At 44.9% G+C, this 17250-nt stretch overlaps 1 protein-coding gene across 10 annotated transcripts in view; it reads left to right on the top strand.

Annotated features, from left to right (window-relative positions):
* The window catches only part of CAMK2G (calcium/calmodulin dependent protein kinase II gamma), a 111506-nt gene extending 94660 nt beyond the window's left edge, over positions 1-16846 (top strand). For 2 of the 10 annotated variants that reach the window (XM_042818602.1, XM_042818611.1), the window contains 8 exons: positions 2077-2145; positions 3710-3754; positions 4415-4463; positions 6459-6572; positions 10723-10798; positions 11187-11281; positions 12372-12617; positions 14088-16846. In XM_042818602.1, coding sequence (XP_042674536.1) covers positions 2077-2145; positions 3710-3754; positions 4415-4463; positions 6459-6572; positions 10723-10798; positions 11187-11281; positions 12372-12604 — 681 coding nt within the window. In that variant the 3' untranslated portion in view covers positions 12605-12617; positions 14088-16846. Of the gene's footprint in view, positions 1-2076; positions 2146-3709; positions 3755-4414; positions 4464-6458; positions 6573-8145; positions 8361-10722; positions 10799-11186; positions 11282-12371; positions 12618-14087 lie in introns of those variants that run through there. The other 8 variants (XM_042818612.1, XM_042818603.1, XM_042818604.1 and 5 more) reach the window with 8 other exon arrangements.
* The last annotated feature ends 404 nt before the right edge of the window (positions 16847-17250 follow it).

The raw sequence follows: 17250 nt of genomic DNA, 5'->3' as shown, positions 1-17250 counted from the left end.
CAGATATACTACTTGACTGGCAAATATGATGCTTTTTTTCTGTCACTGGACAGGGAAGAGTATGATGGATGAACTGAATGCTCAGTGCAGTTTGGAGGGCAGGCTACATGTTCTGGGTGCGTGTGGATTTGTGCTTTGTAAGGTGACATCCCACACCTACAAAGCTGCTATATTAACTTTTTTCTCCAGAACAGTGGCTTTCTAGATGTTTTTTCTACTTGATCTCACGTATAAAGCATTTTTGTATGCCTTCTTTGATGCTAACTTTATCTTTTCATCCCAGTGAACTAAGAAAAATAAATTGTGCTTTGCTCGCTGCAAGAGGTTTGGAAGTTAGATCTCTGTGTTAGGATCACTGGTTTTGAAGACATACAGGAACTTCAGTGCTGTATGAATAAGTGGACCCAAGCATTGCCATGAAATAGATTGGGATTCATTTTTACAGGTCCGTCTGTTCCTCTCTTATACTCATAGCAGCCTGTCATCTCTTGTGCCACTAGGCTGCAAATAACATGGAGGAAGTAAAGCTGTTGGAAGGCCAAAGTCTTAGGATAATGTGAGGTTGTATAGAAAGAGGCAATAAATAATTTGAAAAGTGTTTCTCCTTTCTTAGTTTTGGGGAATGAGTATGTCACATGTTCTTTTTTTTCCCTATTAACTTTTAAAGCCCTCATTACTGTCTCCCCCTCTCACTTACCACTCTTTCCACCTACCCCATCATCCTTTTCTTTGCCCTCTCTTCCTCTCCTAAAGGGATAGCTAAGCCAAAGTATGCTGCTTGTGAAGGAAAACTGAAGTATTAGTGGTCTGTATGAATTTTCAACCTCAAAGCTCTTTCTCTAGTTGACTTAATCAAACTTTTGGCAGATGTTTTCCAACTCAGCATTTGACTTGTGCATTCTTTGTGCTTGAGACTGGGTAATGATGCCTTGTTTTGCAGTGTGAGTGCATTCCTCAAGAATGGTGGAATAAAGAGCAACTGCAATAAGGTCACTTTGCTGTTAGAGCTCAGCTCCAGTCACCCTCCCTTGTTGACCAAGGAGTTTGAGTGAGGCTCTTGTAGTGCTTATTTTGACATTGTAAGAGCGACAGTAAGACTGACAGTAAGAGTGCTATACACCTGGTGTAGGGGTTATGCAGCAGTATAAACTGTGGGCTTACATCTCCTAAAAATGACTGGATTTATGTGCCAGGAAACATGTTGTAGTGGGCACAGGTTCTTCCTTGAAGCAAAGTTTGTTCATTCCCAACTGCACTGACATACATTATAGTGGGACATTTCTTTGCAACAAGCCAGTGACTACTTCACTGTTGTGCTGTGTGAATGCAGGAAGCAGAAACTCTATTCTTAACCACAGCTACAAAGAACAGAAGAGGAAAAAGATGAAAAAACTACTGGGTGCCATCCAGAGAACTTGCTGCTTGGGGAATTGCAAAGACTTTTCCTTGTGAGCATTCCCCTCACTTTTCCATATTTTGGCCCTATAAGTTTCTGTAATTCAGGACTCAGCAAGAGCATAATGCACCATACCTCACCTTTTCTCTACCTTTTCTAGAGGGACCATGTGTTTTCTTACATAAGTAGATTCTCTGGGAGATTCAGCATCATTGCATATTTAGGACTGTTTCTGGGCACTTTGGTACTTCTCAGTCACAACTCCCATTTGTCCCTTGTTTGAGGCAGCACGTTGGCAGTTGTGCTTCTGTCACTTTTGTAGTCTTTCTCTTGGGGCTGCTGTCATTTCCCATTCTTCTTCACCAGATATTTTTGTCAGCGCTCCTTCCAAGATTCCCCCTACCCCTTTAGGCTGCTGCCTTTTCCCCTTCTGTTTTCCTTCCTTATAGCTCTAGCAGTCCATGCATATGTGGGGTTTGATACTTCCCTTGAAACATCTGTTGCCTCTGAGGTAAGGATGATGTCCAGCAGTCTGGGCAGAACTCCTCCTTCCTCACTCTTCTTGTCTGAGATGGAGGGGAGGGGCGGGTGTGAAGACACGGTTGGAGTTGAAGCAATGCTGTTTTTATCTTGCTGTCCTTGCCCAGCAGGAGAACTAAAAACATGTTTTTCTGTCACAGCCACAGAGCAACAACAAAACCAGTATAGTAAGCACTGCAAAAGAAACACCCCCAGTGCAGACGTCCATGGTATCTTCCCCAACGGCTTTTTTTTCCTGTTTGTTTTAATTTTGACTCTGTCCTGTTCCCTTCACTCCTTCCCCCCACCCCGAGTGCTGCTTGTGCTGCTTTTTCAGCTTGTGTTTTGGCTTTGTTCTGTCTGTGTCCCTGTGCTGCTGTGGGTACTGGTCACAGCCTCACAGGCTTTGGGGTGGGGGTGCTGAGCAGAGCTGTGGTGGGATGTGAGGATTGCAGCTTGCCTGGACTTCCCCTTGTGCCATCCCTGTATAGTTCTATGTCCCGTTCAGCTGGTCCTGCTGGCTTTGGGGAGGCTGGTTTGGAAGAAGAGTGGCCCAGCTCTATCCGCTCTCCAACATCTAGAGAGTTGAGGATGGACTTCAGGACACCACAGAAGAAAAGGGCAAAGGGTATTCAGGCGAGGCCTTAGACAGTCTGTTTGGCCTACTCAGTTGTGTGCTTGATCCTCTGCAGCTAACTGGCTTGCTGGGCTAGCATTTTCTGTTTGACAGGCAGTGTACAGCAGGCTTCATAGGGTGCCCTTTGCCTAGTGCAGTTAATGATGCAGCACAGTGTGCTCTCATCAGCACATTGGGAGATCAGCAGTGAAATGAGTGATAGAGTTGTGTGGGTTAGTGTACGTCACTGCGCCAACACAGTCCTGGTGCCCTTGCTGAGCCACCCTGCCAGAGAGATGGCAGCTGAAGGAAATGATGCGGGATCCTGAAGCCTCGTCCTGGTAGTGAAGGGATGAGCAGGAGCTAGTTAGCATCTATTGGCCTGTAGCTGCTCTTTGCTGTGTGTCACTGGAGAGTTGGATTTGGCAATTTTTTGGAGGGTGGAATGGTGGGATTTGATGTTCTTATTGTTTGTTATAGGGCAAAGGGTTCTTGGGACACTTCATAATTTTCTTCTCTCCCTTCACTGGCTCTGTTCGTTATGGTTTTGATACTGAAGGAACCTTTCTAAATTATTAATTATGATTATTGAAATTGGATCCCACTGTAGAGACTTGTAGACAAACGAGCCTTTTTTTTCAGTCCAGTTCCCTTAGCAACTCCTGATGAAAGGCATCTATGTGGTCTGGCTTACCCTTGTTTGATAAGGAAATTATGAATGTCCCTTTTTAAGGACAGGACACCTGGCATACTTTCCCAAAACCTAGGAGACAAAGGCCCCAGCCCAGTATCACCCTTCATTCACCTTCTGAATCGTTATCCAGTGAAGACACTGCTGAGTCACCACTACCTGATGAACAGCCACAGAGGGCTGGCTGTTGTGCTGCTGTCTGGCATTTGTGCCAGTCTTCTTCTCTGGAGGCAAATTGGGGATTGGAGTAATTGCAGGGAGTGCTGGGGGCTTTGTCTCCTTGTGACTGTAGCTTTTAGGATAGTGTCTCTCTTCTGAAAACCTTCTGTGCAGGAAGTGTGTGCGCGTGCACGCAAGCACATGTTGCTGTTTGGAATTTGTGGTTTGATTTTTTTGTCAGTCACCTTTTCTCCACTTGCTGGGGAGTGAAAGCAAATGAGAGAACGCATGGGAGCTGGAGTTTAATGATTCTTCCATCCTTTCCTAGGAGCCTCAAACAACTGTTGTCCATAATGCTACAGATGGCATAAAGGTAAGGGATGGGAGTGTTGCCAGAGAAACTTTTCTCTGACATTCTCACCTTTGTGTGTCTGCCTTTCTGGTGTTTGGTTTGTAGCATGGTCCTGCTGGCAGTAGACTGGGAGGGCTGTGTCGTGTGGATGTAGATCTCTAGAAGAGCCTGAGTAGGGACAACAGTTCAAATATCATCATCTCTTTTCTACAGTGGTGTGTAACCACCACTTTTAGGTGGACTGGGTGAGAAGATAAGATACAGGTGCTCATGCATATATTTCTTCGGGAAATATATATGTATCTAATATATATATATATCTTTTCCTTTGAGAAAAGCTAAGGAAGGACTCCTAAGCTCTTGTGGCTATTCTTCTTCCAAAGAGAAGCAACTCCCATTTGATCTCACTTGACAGAATTTGGTTACTTCTGTTCTTATAAAAATTCTGCGTGGATGGCTTGAACTTGCTTCTACGTGCAGAAGTTTAGCAGTGATGCTGTCGAGTTTTGCTTAATATTTGGCCTGCTTTCATCCAAATCTTCGCTGTGTCATCCTGGCTCTGCCACTCTTGCCTATGTGTTTACGCTTTCCTTACCTTCCTTTACAAAAAAAAATTAAAAATCAAATTATTTACTAACTCCTGACTGCTGATGCCTGGTAATGCTCTGTTCTGCCATGCAGGGTTCTACAGAGAGCTGTAACACCACAACTGAAGATGAGGATCTGAAAGGTAGGTGTTTTGCCTGTAACTTCCAATACAGTTAAGTGCAGGCAGGGGTTCCTGGAGATTTGATCATTGCACTGAACTGTCTTCCCATGTTTCTGTATAAATTCGCAATGACATTGCCATTCCTGTCACAGTGGGCAATATGCTGGGGAAGCAGTTAACTTGGCCTCTGTGAGATACAAACCCTTTTTGTCCTGAACTAATTTGTTTTTGTCTCAGATTTAGAGATTTGCTTGAAAATTTCATGATCTGTTCATCTCCAGTCCATTTCTAGGCATGGAAAATCTCTGCTAGTCTCTCAAGGTTTGGAATCTGTGCTTTTCATGATTCCCTGCAGGTTACAGGGAGTTGAAACCTCTCACTTGAGAAAGAAGCAGTCTCCCTTCTTGCCTCTTTCTGGGAACCTTTTTAGTGATGAGCACACACCTTTCTTTCCCCTGGCCCTCCTCTTTGGGTCTCTCTATTTTTGCTTCAGAGACAAAGACGGTAGCCTGTTGTCTGAACTGAAGTGATTTCTCATATCCCTGATGGAGATGCTGGTAGAGGAAGAGATTAAGAAGAGATTTCATGCCTTTCAGTGATCACATCATAAATATTTTGTGCTTATAAAACTCACTAGATGAAGGAGCTCTGTGTCCCTTATCTGCTAGTGTTGTTCTAGCAGCTGTCTTTATCCTGACCTCCATAAAAAAGGAAGATGGGAAAGAAGTTCTCCAGAATGAGCAGGTTTAGAATGGGTGAATGCAGTTGGCAGATATGGTATTAGTTTGTTTTTAGGCAGAGGCATCCCTGTTCTCTCTGTAGTCAATCAGACTACAGTATCCAGGGAAAAATGAAAGCTGGCCCTGTGGTGTAGCAGCAATGTCACCTCAGTCAGCTGGGCTAGTTCCTGCTGCTTTTCCTGCAGCTTGTCACAAGCTGCTATCTTCTCTTCTGAGGAGTCATAGGGAGCAGAAATGTATGCTGGTGCCTGAATGAGCTAGACAATACCAGTTGTTTCAAATGAGACCTGACTTCATAATAGCATAGTAGCATAATAACATAGCAGCCTCTCACCTTTTTGCCAGAGTAGTCTGTGGTTTAAGAACCCAGCTTTGAGGGAAGAGAACTGGATGGTTTCTGTAGCGTGGTGATGAATCTGGTTTACCTAATCTCTGCTGCATATCTGCCCAGAATAGAAAATTGTCTAGACCCTCCTGTCCTTTGGAAGCTTGTGTTCAGGAGAGTTTCCATACTGGATCCATCTGAGCCAATGGGTGTCCTGCAAGACAGGAATATGAATGCTGTGAAGAGAGTGAGGCTAGGAGGGGGAGCAAGGGCAGCTGGCCAGGACTAAATCTACGAAGAATTATATAGGACTGCATTGCTGCAAATCAAAACAGATTTGGCAGAGGTTAGAATATATTATGATCTTAATAGAAAGGAATATTTGAAAGGTAGTTGGGTGGGAACGAACTCGCACAGTAATGCTTTGTGCTATGGCCAGCTCTATCTGGTAATTTTAGTGCTTCACTTTATAGTAGTATTCCTTTTCCACTCCTGCCCCTCCCCGTTTTAAGTAAAGCAAGCACTCAAGCAAGATTAAATGCACCAAAAGCTTTGAGGTGTTGGAGCTCAGCATTCTGCATAGCCATGACTCTGGAAACAGGGAAGATCTCATGCAGTTCTGCTTCTGACCTTTTATTTTCAATAGACACAGGTTATGCAGATCTATTCTGTGTTGTAGGAGACATTGTGCTACATCAGTGACAGTTGCCTCGGGGCTGTGTTATTTCCACTGTGGTGGGGCTGAAGGGAGCAGCCCCTCGTGTCTGTATAAATTGCACAGCAGTTCCATGTTGTAAAGCTGTCTTCTTGGCTTTGCCCTGAAGGATACTCCTGCATGTTTTGTGCCAGCATTGTGGTTTCTTTAATGTTCTCCTATTTCCTTTCTCTTTTTTTATTTACTGAACTTGCGTGTTTTGTTTGTGTTTGTGTTTTAATTCCCTGCCATGCTAGCTCCCCCTCTCTCCACCGGGGACGGCAGCTCAGTGCTTGAAGGACGGAGGCACAGTGAGAGCAAAACACAGACTGAGTCCATGCAGTCCCAGCTTTCTCTCTGTTTCTCAGCCAGTAAGTCCAGGGGTGCAGTGCTCCACAGCATCTTTTTCCCACCCCTCCCTCCTACCTTTCCTGTTTCTCCTTCCCCAAGAACTTTCCTTTCCTCGACTTCCTTCCAGAATGTTGATATGTTTTTTTTCATTTTCAGTACTCTAGAATAAAAAGAAATCATCTCCCTTCCTGCAAAATACCCTCTTTCACACTCTGAAAACTTCCAAACCCTACCCTCCCTTTTTGAAAAGACAGAACCTCATCTTGGCCAATTCCATTCCCTTGCTTCCATCTAGGTGAGATGTGGACTTCTCGGGAGATACGCTGCCTCTCGGGGTCTCCTCGGGGGAATCCCTGCACATCTGGCTTTCCTGTTCTGTAGGTGGGCCAGCAGAGCAGTTCTGTTGCAGGGCACATGAGGCTGAGTTCAGTCTCACTTGGCACGAGCTTGGGAGCTCCCTGGCCAAGGGTGATGCTCAGGAAGAACAGTGTGAGTGAATAGCAGTTGTTGATTCCTGCATCAGTTGTGTTCTGGAAGAGATGTGGCTGCTGCAAGGCCCTCCAGCATTTCTAAACCCACCATCAGGTGCTCAGAATGAAAATCTGTCGATAGTGTTGGCTCTGAGGAACATCTCTCTCTGCAGTGCTTTACATTGCACTGTGGTGCTCAGTTGCTGATACCATGGTTGGTCAGTCAGCTGTGGTGCCTCTTGCATGGTCCCTCACGAACCAGCTGCCTCTGTGAGAGGACTCTGTGGTTGAAAAGCTCTGCACACAGGGTGTGCACAAGCTGGTAGGTTGGAGAAGGATGCACATGGTGTTCCCAGCCTCCCTCCTACAAACACACCTTACTTGTTGCCTGCTGAACTCTGTGGTGGGAGGTTTTTTGCTGTGAGTTGGGAACATTGGGACTGTTTGGTTCTGCTCAAGTCAGTCTGGGGAGGGAGGACCAGGTGTGTTCTTCTGTCTCCTCCTGCCATCCTTCCATGTTTTCCTGCATACAGCACCCATGTCTCATGTGGTGCAGCAGTTAGAGCCTCTCTCTGTGAGCTGTTTTTGAAGTAGCTGTAAGAATGTCACACTGCTGGTTTGTGAGGCACAGTGGGAAGGAAAGGTGTTTTGCTGAGCCAGAATGGAAGGGAAATGATCTCTTCTCAATTCCTTTTTGCTGTGAAGTGCCCTTGCTGTTTCCTTATTACCTCACTCCTCCTGTCCACTGGCTCTGTTCGGTGCCCTGGGGAGCACCATCTCCCCGCTCACCCCTCTTCCCGAGTGAGATTTGCAGTGATGGGGTGATCTGCTGCCTTTCCCTTTGCTCCCATCTCCTACTCACCCTCGTGCTGCTCTGTCTCACCTGGTGTTCCTGCTCTCCTCAGCCCTCCACCCGCAGCACCACGGTGCCCGCTGAGCTCCCGGGGCTCTGCTGCTCGAGGTGTCTCGGAGCAGCGCCCGCGGCTGAGCTAGCAGAGCTGGCTGGGCTGCAGGAGTCTGCCCTCGGGCTGGGGCTGTGTGTGAGTTTGTACTTCTTTGTTGGTTTTGCTTTCTGGTTTACGTTTGTTTGTTTATTATTGTAATGCTTACGTTTGTTTTGCAGCTACACAGTCTTGTGAAGAGAAGCTTCTTGCCTGGGACAGCCCAGGGCAGACATTGGAGTTAGAGCGTGCTCGGTCGGAGCCCTTGCTAACTCCAGTAGTTCCCTTTGTACTTAACAGTGCACCGTGTAAGTTAGCAGCCGGGTAGCAGTAGTGGAGTAGTACAACTAACGCTAATCACCTTCGTTGTGAAGTATTCCTCCTCTCCCCCACCTCCGGGCCCCCTCGGGACAGGCGGCTGCTAGGAGCCGGCGAGACGCACGGCCGCTCGCAGCGGGCGGGGAAGGGGCCGGGCCGGGCCGGGCCGGGAGGCTGCATGGCTCGCTCCGCACACGGCCGCCCGTAGGCGGCGCTCCCGCCCGCCGCGCCCGGGACTGTAGGAAGCGGCGGCGGCCGCAGGGGGGCGCCGCGGGGCCGGGCGGGCCGGCGCTCTCCCGCCGCCCCGAGGGGAGCCGGCTGCGCGCTGCGCCTTCTGATGGGGCCTCGGCTCCCTGAGAGCTGCTGCGGCAGCTCCAGCCGGCTGCTGTGGCCGGTCATCCCGTGAGACTACCCAGCAGAGCAAAAGGCTGCCCCCATGTCGCGCTTTCCTGCTGGTGTGTGCTTGATTGCTTCTGTGCCCTGCTGCTGTGTGAATTAGGAGGCCCCAGGACTCATAGCAAGCAGCAGGTGTGAATGCCTTCCTGCCCGAAAGCCTGGGGCACCATTCCTTGGAAAGCGTGGCTCACCCTCCGTGTGTCAACTCCAGCTCGGGACATGTAGTGAAAGCAAGCTGATGAGCACGGTCTGATGGCATGGTGTGGCTGAAGAGTAGGGAAACACAGCTGTGTGGCAGCGTTTGGGAAGCGGGTGCCGATCTTCCTGGGATGAGGAGCACACAGGGGCTGTGGTCTGCAGGTTTTGTCCCACGTGGAACCTTTCCTATAGGCCCTGCCTTCAGGCACTGCAAGCATCTGGGTGTGCTCTGAGTGGGAAGGGCTGCAATGCACGGGCCTGCTTCATGGGGAAATGGTTCCAGATGAGAGGCTTTGTAAAAATGTTTTTCCCAGTAGACATAGCCCACTGTATCCTTTTAACCCATTCTTTCTGTGTCATTTTTTGTGTGCAAATGTATACAGTCCAAGCGGCAAAACTAGCTCTTTAGCATCATGAACCAGCTATCCCCTATCCAGGGTGTTTCTGTGTCTAACTCAAAAGTATGGTCCTCTTAGTGGATTTCCAGAGTGGATGCAGACACTTTTCGTAGCCAATGTGATTACCATCTTGATGATCTTCCACTGCACTTCTCTCTCAGAGCTGGAGCGATAGGCACACGTGGATAAAGTTTCAGGGTGGAGGGAATTCAGTCTAGCATCTGGTAACTAGAGTGAAATTCAGCTTCCCTGACTGGGACATCCAAAGATGGCAGGTTGGACTCCAACACCATGCTCCTGCTGGTAGGCATCTGAGATACCTCAGGTGAGACTTCCAAAGGTGCTTGCTTCTTTAAGGGCCTGCAGGAGAGAAGCCAAGTGACTAGTTCCATGTCAGACACCTGCAATTTAGATTCCTAAAGGCATTCTACTTTTGATGGTAGGAATTGTACATTATTTGATAACAGCAAACATAATGATAGAGCATTTTTTTAGATGTTTGTACAGTGTGCAGTATATACTACCTCATGGGAAACTGTGGGAAGTCTGAAGAGCTGTTGGATGTGCATACAGTTATAGAACTCAAGTTCTGTTGTTTGGCAGGGCCAAACCGAACTTTATAGCATTAAGGACTTGTGGTATGGGGTGGGAGATGGAAAAAATTCAAAGGGAATGGGGCCTCCTCTCAGCTATAGGAGACCAAGAGAAGAGAGTGCACAGGTGCTGAATCAGCAGAAGGCAGCTAGCCACCTGCCTTCACTTGCTCAGTATGCTGAGTTGGGTTAATGGCAGTGCCATCCTTGCGCTGAAAAGAACTCTGCCATAGGGATCTGCCTGAGGAGCAGAATGCATATCAGTACACACCTAGGATCTGTTTGTCCAATCCATCCATCCTGCTGCAGTTGTCTTTCTAGCTTGTGGGAATCATCCCTTCATGTCCCAATTGCTTGTTTGCAGCATTCACAGTAGCTGAGGTATTGGTGATGGTGATGGGCAGATTGCTGGAAGACTTTTCCAATTGGTCTGGTCTGCCTGGTGGCCATTTGTGTATGGCTGCAATGGTGATGGGTTTCCACATCTTAAGCTTCCAGACAGATGGTTCACATTGGCAGGTTTACTAGTCAGAATCCTGGAAGCACACAGAGCTGTCATTCAGGAGACAACTCTGGTTCAAATTCTTCTAGAAAGGCTTGTCTTGTGCACATTACATCTTTATTTCCTTTCTCCCTGCACTATGGGATCACCATTCCCCTATCATACCACTGCCCCTCTACTCTCATATGGATGGCTGTTGTTACTGCATATCTCCAGAGTGCAGGGAGCAGCCTATGACCTATGAGATCTAGACTAATGGTGCTCTGCAAATAGCTTGTAGGAAGCACCCACTAACCTCATATTCCCATTTAAGTCTTATGTGTAGTTAAATTGCTCTTTCTTCCTTGTTCACAGTGCGTAAACAAGAAATTATTAAGATAACAGAGCAGCTGATAGAAGCCATCAACAATGGAGACTTTGATGCTTATACGTAAGTACTTAGTGGTTTGTGTGTAGATGCTTTTCTGACAGGTGGTGTGCAAGTTATGTTTCGACTCCTGGATATGAGTAAGGAGTCACACAGGGACAGTAAAAAGTGTTGCATATTGTAGCCTTTATCATTCATAGTTAAGATGTAGTAGAGTTGTCTGAGAATCAAATACAAGTTTGTATACCAGAAAAGTAGATGCTTGCTTTGTGTGAAGTGCTGACTAGCACCAACCCTGTATTGCTGCAGTACCCCATCATCCAGGCACTTACTCCTCAGAGTAGTGAAATTGTCAGGTGCATGCGGGTTGCAGCTCACATACCATACTAATACTTCACTGTGTAAATGGGCACAAATGGAGGCTCTAAGGCTGTGCTGTTTTTCTTTGCAGAAAAATCTGTGATCCTGGTTTGACCTCATTTGAACCTGAAGCACTGGGGAACCTGGTTGAAGGAATGGATTTCCATAAGTTTTACTTTGAGAACTGTGAGTGGGTAGATTTGGTAACACTATCAGCCTTCTCTCTAATTTTCCCTTATTTCACTTTTTGGGGGAAAATTGCTCATGTTTATTCTGACCATCAGAACCAGAAAGCACTTGGTTGTGCATGGACTGTGATGCATTTAGAAGAGATAGCATGCTTTCCCTCAAAGTCTTTTCCACCAACAATTTCTATGCTCCCAAATCTCTTCACTGTAGGCATATGATTTGCCTGGTTCAAATTATTTAAAAGCATGGAGAACAGGAGCTTGTGGCACCAGATTTGCTACTGATCTGAAATGGAAAAGAATGATCATATTTAAAGAAAAAAAAAAAAGAATGATCATATTTTCAAAAAAAAAAAAAATCTGTATGTTTCAGATAGATATACTGAATAGTCAAACATGAGAATAATCATACACAAATTACTGATGTGTTAACTTGGAGTTCCCTAGGCAGTTTCTGATCTCTAATATCTAATGAAGCCCTGAAATGGATACAAAGATCACTTTGCCAGCCTGGGACAGTAAGAGTGGATTTGCCTCCCTTTCTGGGTGTCTCCACAAGATGAGAACTGAAATGCAATTTGTTTTATTTTGAGAAGTGAATCAAGGCGTTCAGTGTTTGAAATTCCAAGTGCTCCAAGTGTGCAGAGACTTTGTCTCTTTCAGAAGCCTGTACTAGAGTGAGTTTTACATTTTTCTGAGACCTGTTTGTATTTACTGCAGACCTAGCTTATAGATTTCCTGATCATTTACTCTCTTGCAACAATGTTCTGGTAATTAAAACAGCATTTCCTGTAACTGAAGAAGCAGCAGTTTTGATATTGAGAATAACAAGTATCCTTTACAGAAGTGAGAGCAAGGAGAATGGGGGATTCTAGGCAATAGTAAGTGCTCAGTTCCAAAGGAAAAGGATTGGTGCTAGGAAAAAGAATCGGAAAGGCTTGGATTTTTACCTGGAAAATGATGAGCAATTTTTGTTGTATCCCCAAACCAAGCTGGAGGTGAGTAGACTACAGAAGATGGTGGATGGGAGGGGAGCTGTTCCTCTCTCGGTGGTAAAATTCAGCTGATGGTTTTGCATGTTCTGCCAGTACTGTCGAAGAACAGCAAGCCGATACACACCACCATCCTGAACCCCCACGTCCATGTCATTGGTGAAGATGCTGCTTGCATCGCATACATCCGCCTGACTCAGTACATTGACGGCCAAGGCCGGCCCCGCACCACGCAGTCCGAAGAGACGCGCGTCTGGCACCGCCGAGATGGCAAGTGGCTGAATGTCCACTACCACTGCTCTGGAGCCCCTGCAGCACCTCTCCAGTGAGGATCACACACAGGTACGGGCTATCAGGGAGAGAGTGTCGTGCACACACCAAAGGTGCTCTATGTGGGAATTCCCTGCCATGCGCCTTGACTATTCAGTGATATTTAGCTGACTGAAAGAGAATCGTTTTCAGTTGTCTGTAGGCTAATAACTTACACTGCTCTGTGAAAGCCCTGTCCTCTGTATTCAGGAGGGTTATCTGCCACTCTTAACAAACTGGAGTTGTGTGCCAGACGTTGTCCCTGAGCATAGCGTTGTACCTATAGTGCTTCCTCAGCTCTGTGCTCAGACCACCGTTAACGGTCCTGCTCTGCTGACCAGAGAGGAAGAGCATCATGTGGTGTGCACGGTTCTTCTGTTTCCTAGCTATCAGAGATCTGCTTTCTATACTACAGAAAGGACTCTTGTTTGGTTGCTGTGGCATAGTGGTTTCTCTTACTCAGATGTACGTAATCTTTCTGCCTCTTTTCACTGTATGCTGATGTTTACGTCACATTTGTTTTTAAACACCTAAGTTTCCTAATCTTAGCAACTTTTTTACTAATGATTTTCTATTTAAGAGCAAAGGGAAAACAAACAAAAAAACCCAACTCCCATACTTGGTAAGGAAGCTTTTCTAAATGCGGTCATTTGAGAATGAGCCACTCTAGTATAGTTTTGGGTTCTAGTTTGCTGCCTAGAGCAATTTTTATTCTTACATGTTGTGATGGATTGAACCCTACTGATGGCAGTGGAAAGCGTGTGGACTATAACAAGCAAATTGCAGAGATCACAGATGGAATTTAGAAAGTAGCAGCCAGTCTGGATGTGCTACAAGCAGGGAAGCTTTCAAGAGAGCTGAATTTTCAGGATGTCAGACAATTAGAAGACTAAAGCCTTTGGAATGAGAAAAAAAATAACTTATTTACATCACTTTTCATCATAGAAATGTTGAGGAAGGCTCCTATCATAGATTTAATCTACTGCAAAATATCAAAAAAGATGCAGAACAGATCAGGATATAAAGGACATTACATTGTAGACATTAAGAAAATCCAGGCATCTAAGTATTGAAGACTTTAAAATTGTAATAACTGTAGTTCTTCTATTCAAGGCAAAAGCCAATTGGAAATGAGGCAGAAACTTTTCCTCAGGACCAAACTTTTTATCAGTCCTTCGGGAAAATTTCTTCAACTTCTGTCACACATCACTATGAGATGGTAGATCCAGATCTGCTCTAGTCAAGCAATTCATTTTAGCAGGCAGCTATTTTATTAGCATACTGAGTCACCTGGAAAGGAAAATATGTTCCCTCTTGTCTTCATAGCTCTCCAGATGAGCCCGTCTGTTTTAGGAAGAGTTTCTCCCTGCACCAAGTAATTAGCCTACAGAAAAACTTGTTTTATGAATTGTGCACAGCTAACATTTGACTTTCTTTCCTTTCATCTTCTGTCCTGTTCTCCCCTCTCCTTTCTGGGTGGATGCTACCTCTTCATGACTGCAGCAACTTGAGGAGATACTCAGCTGGAGGGCAATATCTTCTTAGCAAGCAGCTCTGGAGTGCCTGAGTGACAGCAATGGTCATGTCTGTTTTGACATTAATAAATAAATAAAAATTACAAACAGGCAGCAGCCAAATGCACGAAACCCTGCATGCATCTGATGCTCCAGGCGCTGCCTTTCTGTTGTTTTCCATGGATCCATCGTGTCTGTTTCTGCTGTACGAAGGTGTTTTTAAATCTTAAAAAAAAAAAAAAAAAAAAAAAAGACATGTTGTTTGTATAAAATAATTAAAAAACAGGAGTAATGCTAATTAAATGACAGATTATCCAACGTGCCCCCTCCCCCAGGGCTAAGAAAATGGCAGCAGCTGGAACATCTTTCTGAAATGAAGTGAGGGGGAAAGCAAAAGTGAAGGAGAGAGAGAGAGAGGGAGAGAAAAAAAGAAGGCGGCTTGAGCAGCGGATGGCTGAACTGTGTTCTACAAAGCCCAGTGGAAGTTAACATCGCGTTCAGGCTGAACTGTGACTTCAGTCAGTGAGCGGTGGCGTGGAGACCCCAGAGGAGCCAGAGTGAAGGCTGGGGCTCGTGAGCGAGGAGGCGCTTCTCTCCGCATTGCCCAGCAGACTGACTTCAGCCTGAGTTTCTTACATTTCTGCACAGCCAGAACGCCATGGAAAGCTGGTTGCTCGGCTGCTGGATCCCAAAATAGACTTTTTTTTTTAAAGAAACAAAACGGGATGTTGATTTAAAACTAATGGTGGAAGTAGGGATTAAAGAAAATGGATTTAAGTGAATATAATTTAGATAGAAGCTTGCTCTTCAGAGATATAAGTCCTAGGAACAGCTACTACCTGGCTAGATGTGGAGACTTGAAGCCAGCTTATTTAATTTAACAATAACAACAAACAAAACAACAACAACAAAAAAAAAAAAGGAAAAAGGAAAAAAAATGCATTGCATTAAGAGCAGAAGTTTCAGAGGAAAGAGGGTATATGTCTGGGATTTTCTATTTTTTTTTTTTTCCTTTCTAGTAGCATAGTTGGGATACACAGTGCTGCAGAACACGTGTTCCTTAGGAAGCAGACAAGAAACTTAGTGTTACGTTCTTCATGAAGACTTGCACATACACTCCTATACGAGGCATAAATAGCGTGTGTTTTTTATACTGAAATATATGCACCCATAGAATTAAAGGGGTTACCTGGCCTCCTGTTTGATTTGTTTGATCTCCGATGAAAATAGCAGTGGGAGCCAGCAGCCCCAGCCAGGTGCTTCTCCCCACCACTATAACCCATCTGATGTTTGTAAGTGTCATGTTTCCTAGTGTTTATTTGGATAATTTTTCTATTTTTTACAGTGATGTTGTAACACAGAAACGATCAGATCAGAACCTCAAACCGTAGCTGTAGGACTCCAGGCCACCTCCTGGTGCTGCCTCTGGTTGTTAGAGGATACCTCATGAAGCAGAGGGGAAAGGGAATTAGCACATGTGATCTGATGTTTGTCCTTTGGGCCAAGTCATCTTCCTTTCTTTTCTTTGCTGGAAAGGGAGTCCGTTTCCTTTGTTCACTGCATAGGGAATGTGGAATTGTTTTGTTGATCTTACCAAGAACTGATCCTAGCCCCAAGAAGTAAATTACCTTTCTGGTGGACCCTTTCAGTAACAGAGTTTGTCTTGACCAAGGGGAAGGACAGGCTTATTCATTATTTACAGAATCTGAGACGGACTATTACTGAATTTCTGTCTACCCCTCATCATTTTTTGTGGATCCTTGAAGGAAATTAACGTGATTGCATTGACAGCTTATGAAATGTGAGGCAACCTCTGCACAGACTACGGGACAGAAGAAAGCTAATTTGGAATTTTAATCCTATTTAACAGAATGCAGGAAATAAAAGCTGTTGCACAAAGTGGGGCTGTCTCCCCCAGATTGCTGTCTGCTCCCTATTTCAGAGAGGTGCTATGCCACACCAGGGTTGGATCAGATAACCTGTTAGGCAGGAAAAGACCATGCACATCTCTCAGGTTTGTCTGAACAAATACTCTTCCTCCCTCCACCACCCCAGGGAGGACTGTGGGGCTTGAACGCATAGGGGGCAAACATGAGGTGTTAATATTTCAAAACGTTTTAAAGACAGCACTAAGCCAATGAGTGAAGTGGAAAAATGAAAAGCCGGGATATTTTATTCAGATTTTTTTTTTAAGTCACGAGAGCGCAAACAGGAGATTACAATTATGCCATTTAAAAGGATAAATACAAAACATTATGCATGCCTTCTTTAGGTCTGATCTTCCTTGTCTCTTTACCTGATGATTATTATTAAGAAAAAGAAAACCCTGTGTATTAAGTATCTGCATCTTTCAGAGAAGATTTAAAAAGAAAAGAACTCTCGGGTTTCTTGGTTTTGCACAGTCTTGGAGACAAACTCTCTTTTGTTTTCTTTTTGTTTGTTTTGTTTCCTTTTAAGTTAATGAGAACCCTAGCTTGGTATGGCCATTATCAAACACAGCTGTACACCTTTAGCATTCTTAATGTTCTCTTATGGGGCTAATATAAGCATCTATATAATATATATTATAAATATCACATTTTAAACAGGAAATGGAAGGCATTTGATGCAGAATTTTTGCATGATATAGAAATAACTAAAGTTAGCTAGTGTTTGTTTGTTTGGTCTGAATGTTGGTAGAACCTTCATAGCTTTGTTACAATGAAACCTTGAACTGAAGATATTTAATAAAATAACATTTAAACAGTGCGCAGTTTTTGAGTGTCACATTTTTTGTTTTAACTGTGGGACTTCTGGCGTAAAAATCATTTTTAAAAAGAGCTATTTTACACGTCGGTAAATAATGTGTTTAGAAACTACCGTATTTAAAAAGAAAAAGGTAAGTGATGCTGTAACTGAAAGGAAAAGGTGATGGCATTATTTAAAGCTAAGGGCCAGGAGAGCCTATGCAAATGAACTTCAGAATATTTCCCTGATGGACCAGGGAATAATAGGGAAGTGTTGTTCTGGCCATGATAGCCTAGCCTAGCTGTGCTGTTACCTCCTTTCTTGGTCTGTGTTTTCCTCGCCTGTATTTCAGCCTTTTTGTGGAAGAAATGTCTCACCTTTGGGTTTGCCTGATGTAGATGTACTGATGCAAGCTGCTCGGCAGC

The sequence above is a fragment of the Centrocercus urophasianus genome, unplaced genomic scaffold (assembly GCF_019232065.1).
Source record: "Centrocercus urophasianus isolate 14NV4802_14NV808 unplaced genomic scaffold, USGS_Curo_1.0 seq_17, whole genome shotgun sequence".
Lineage (NCBI taxonomy): Eukaryota > Metazoa > Chordata > Aves > Galliformes > Phasianidae > Centrocercus > Centrocercus urophasianus.
The sequence above is the reverse complement of the archived record's forward strand: the minus strand, read 5'-3'. Positions and strand labels throughout refer to the sequence as shown.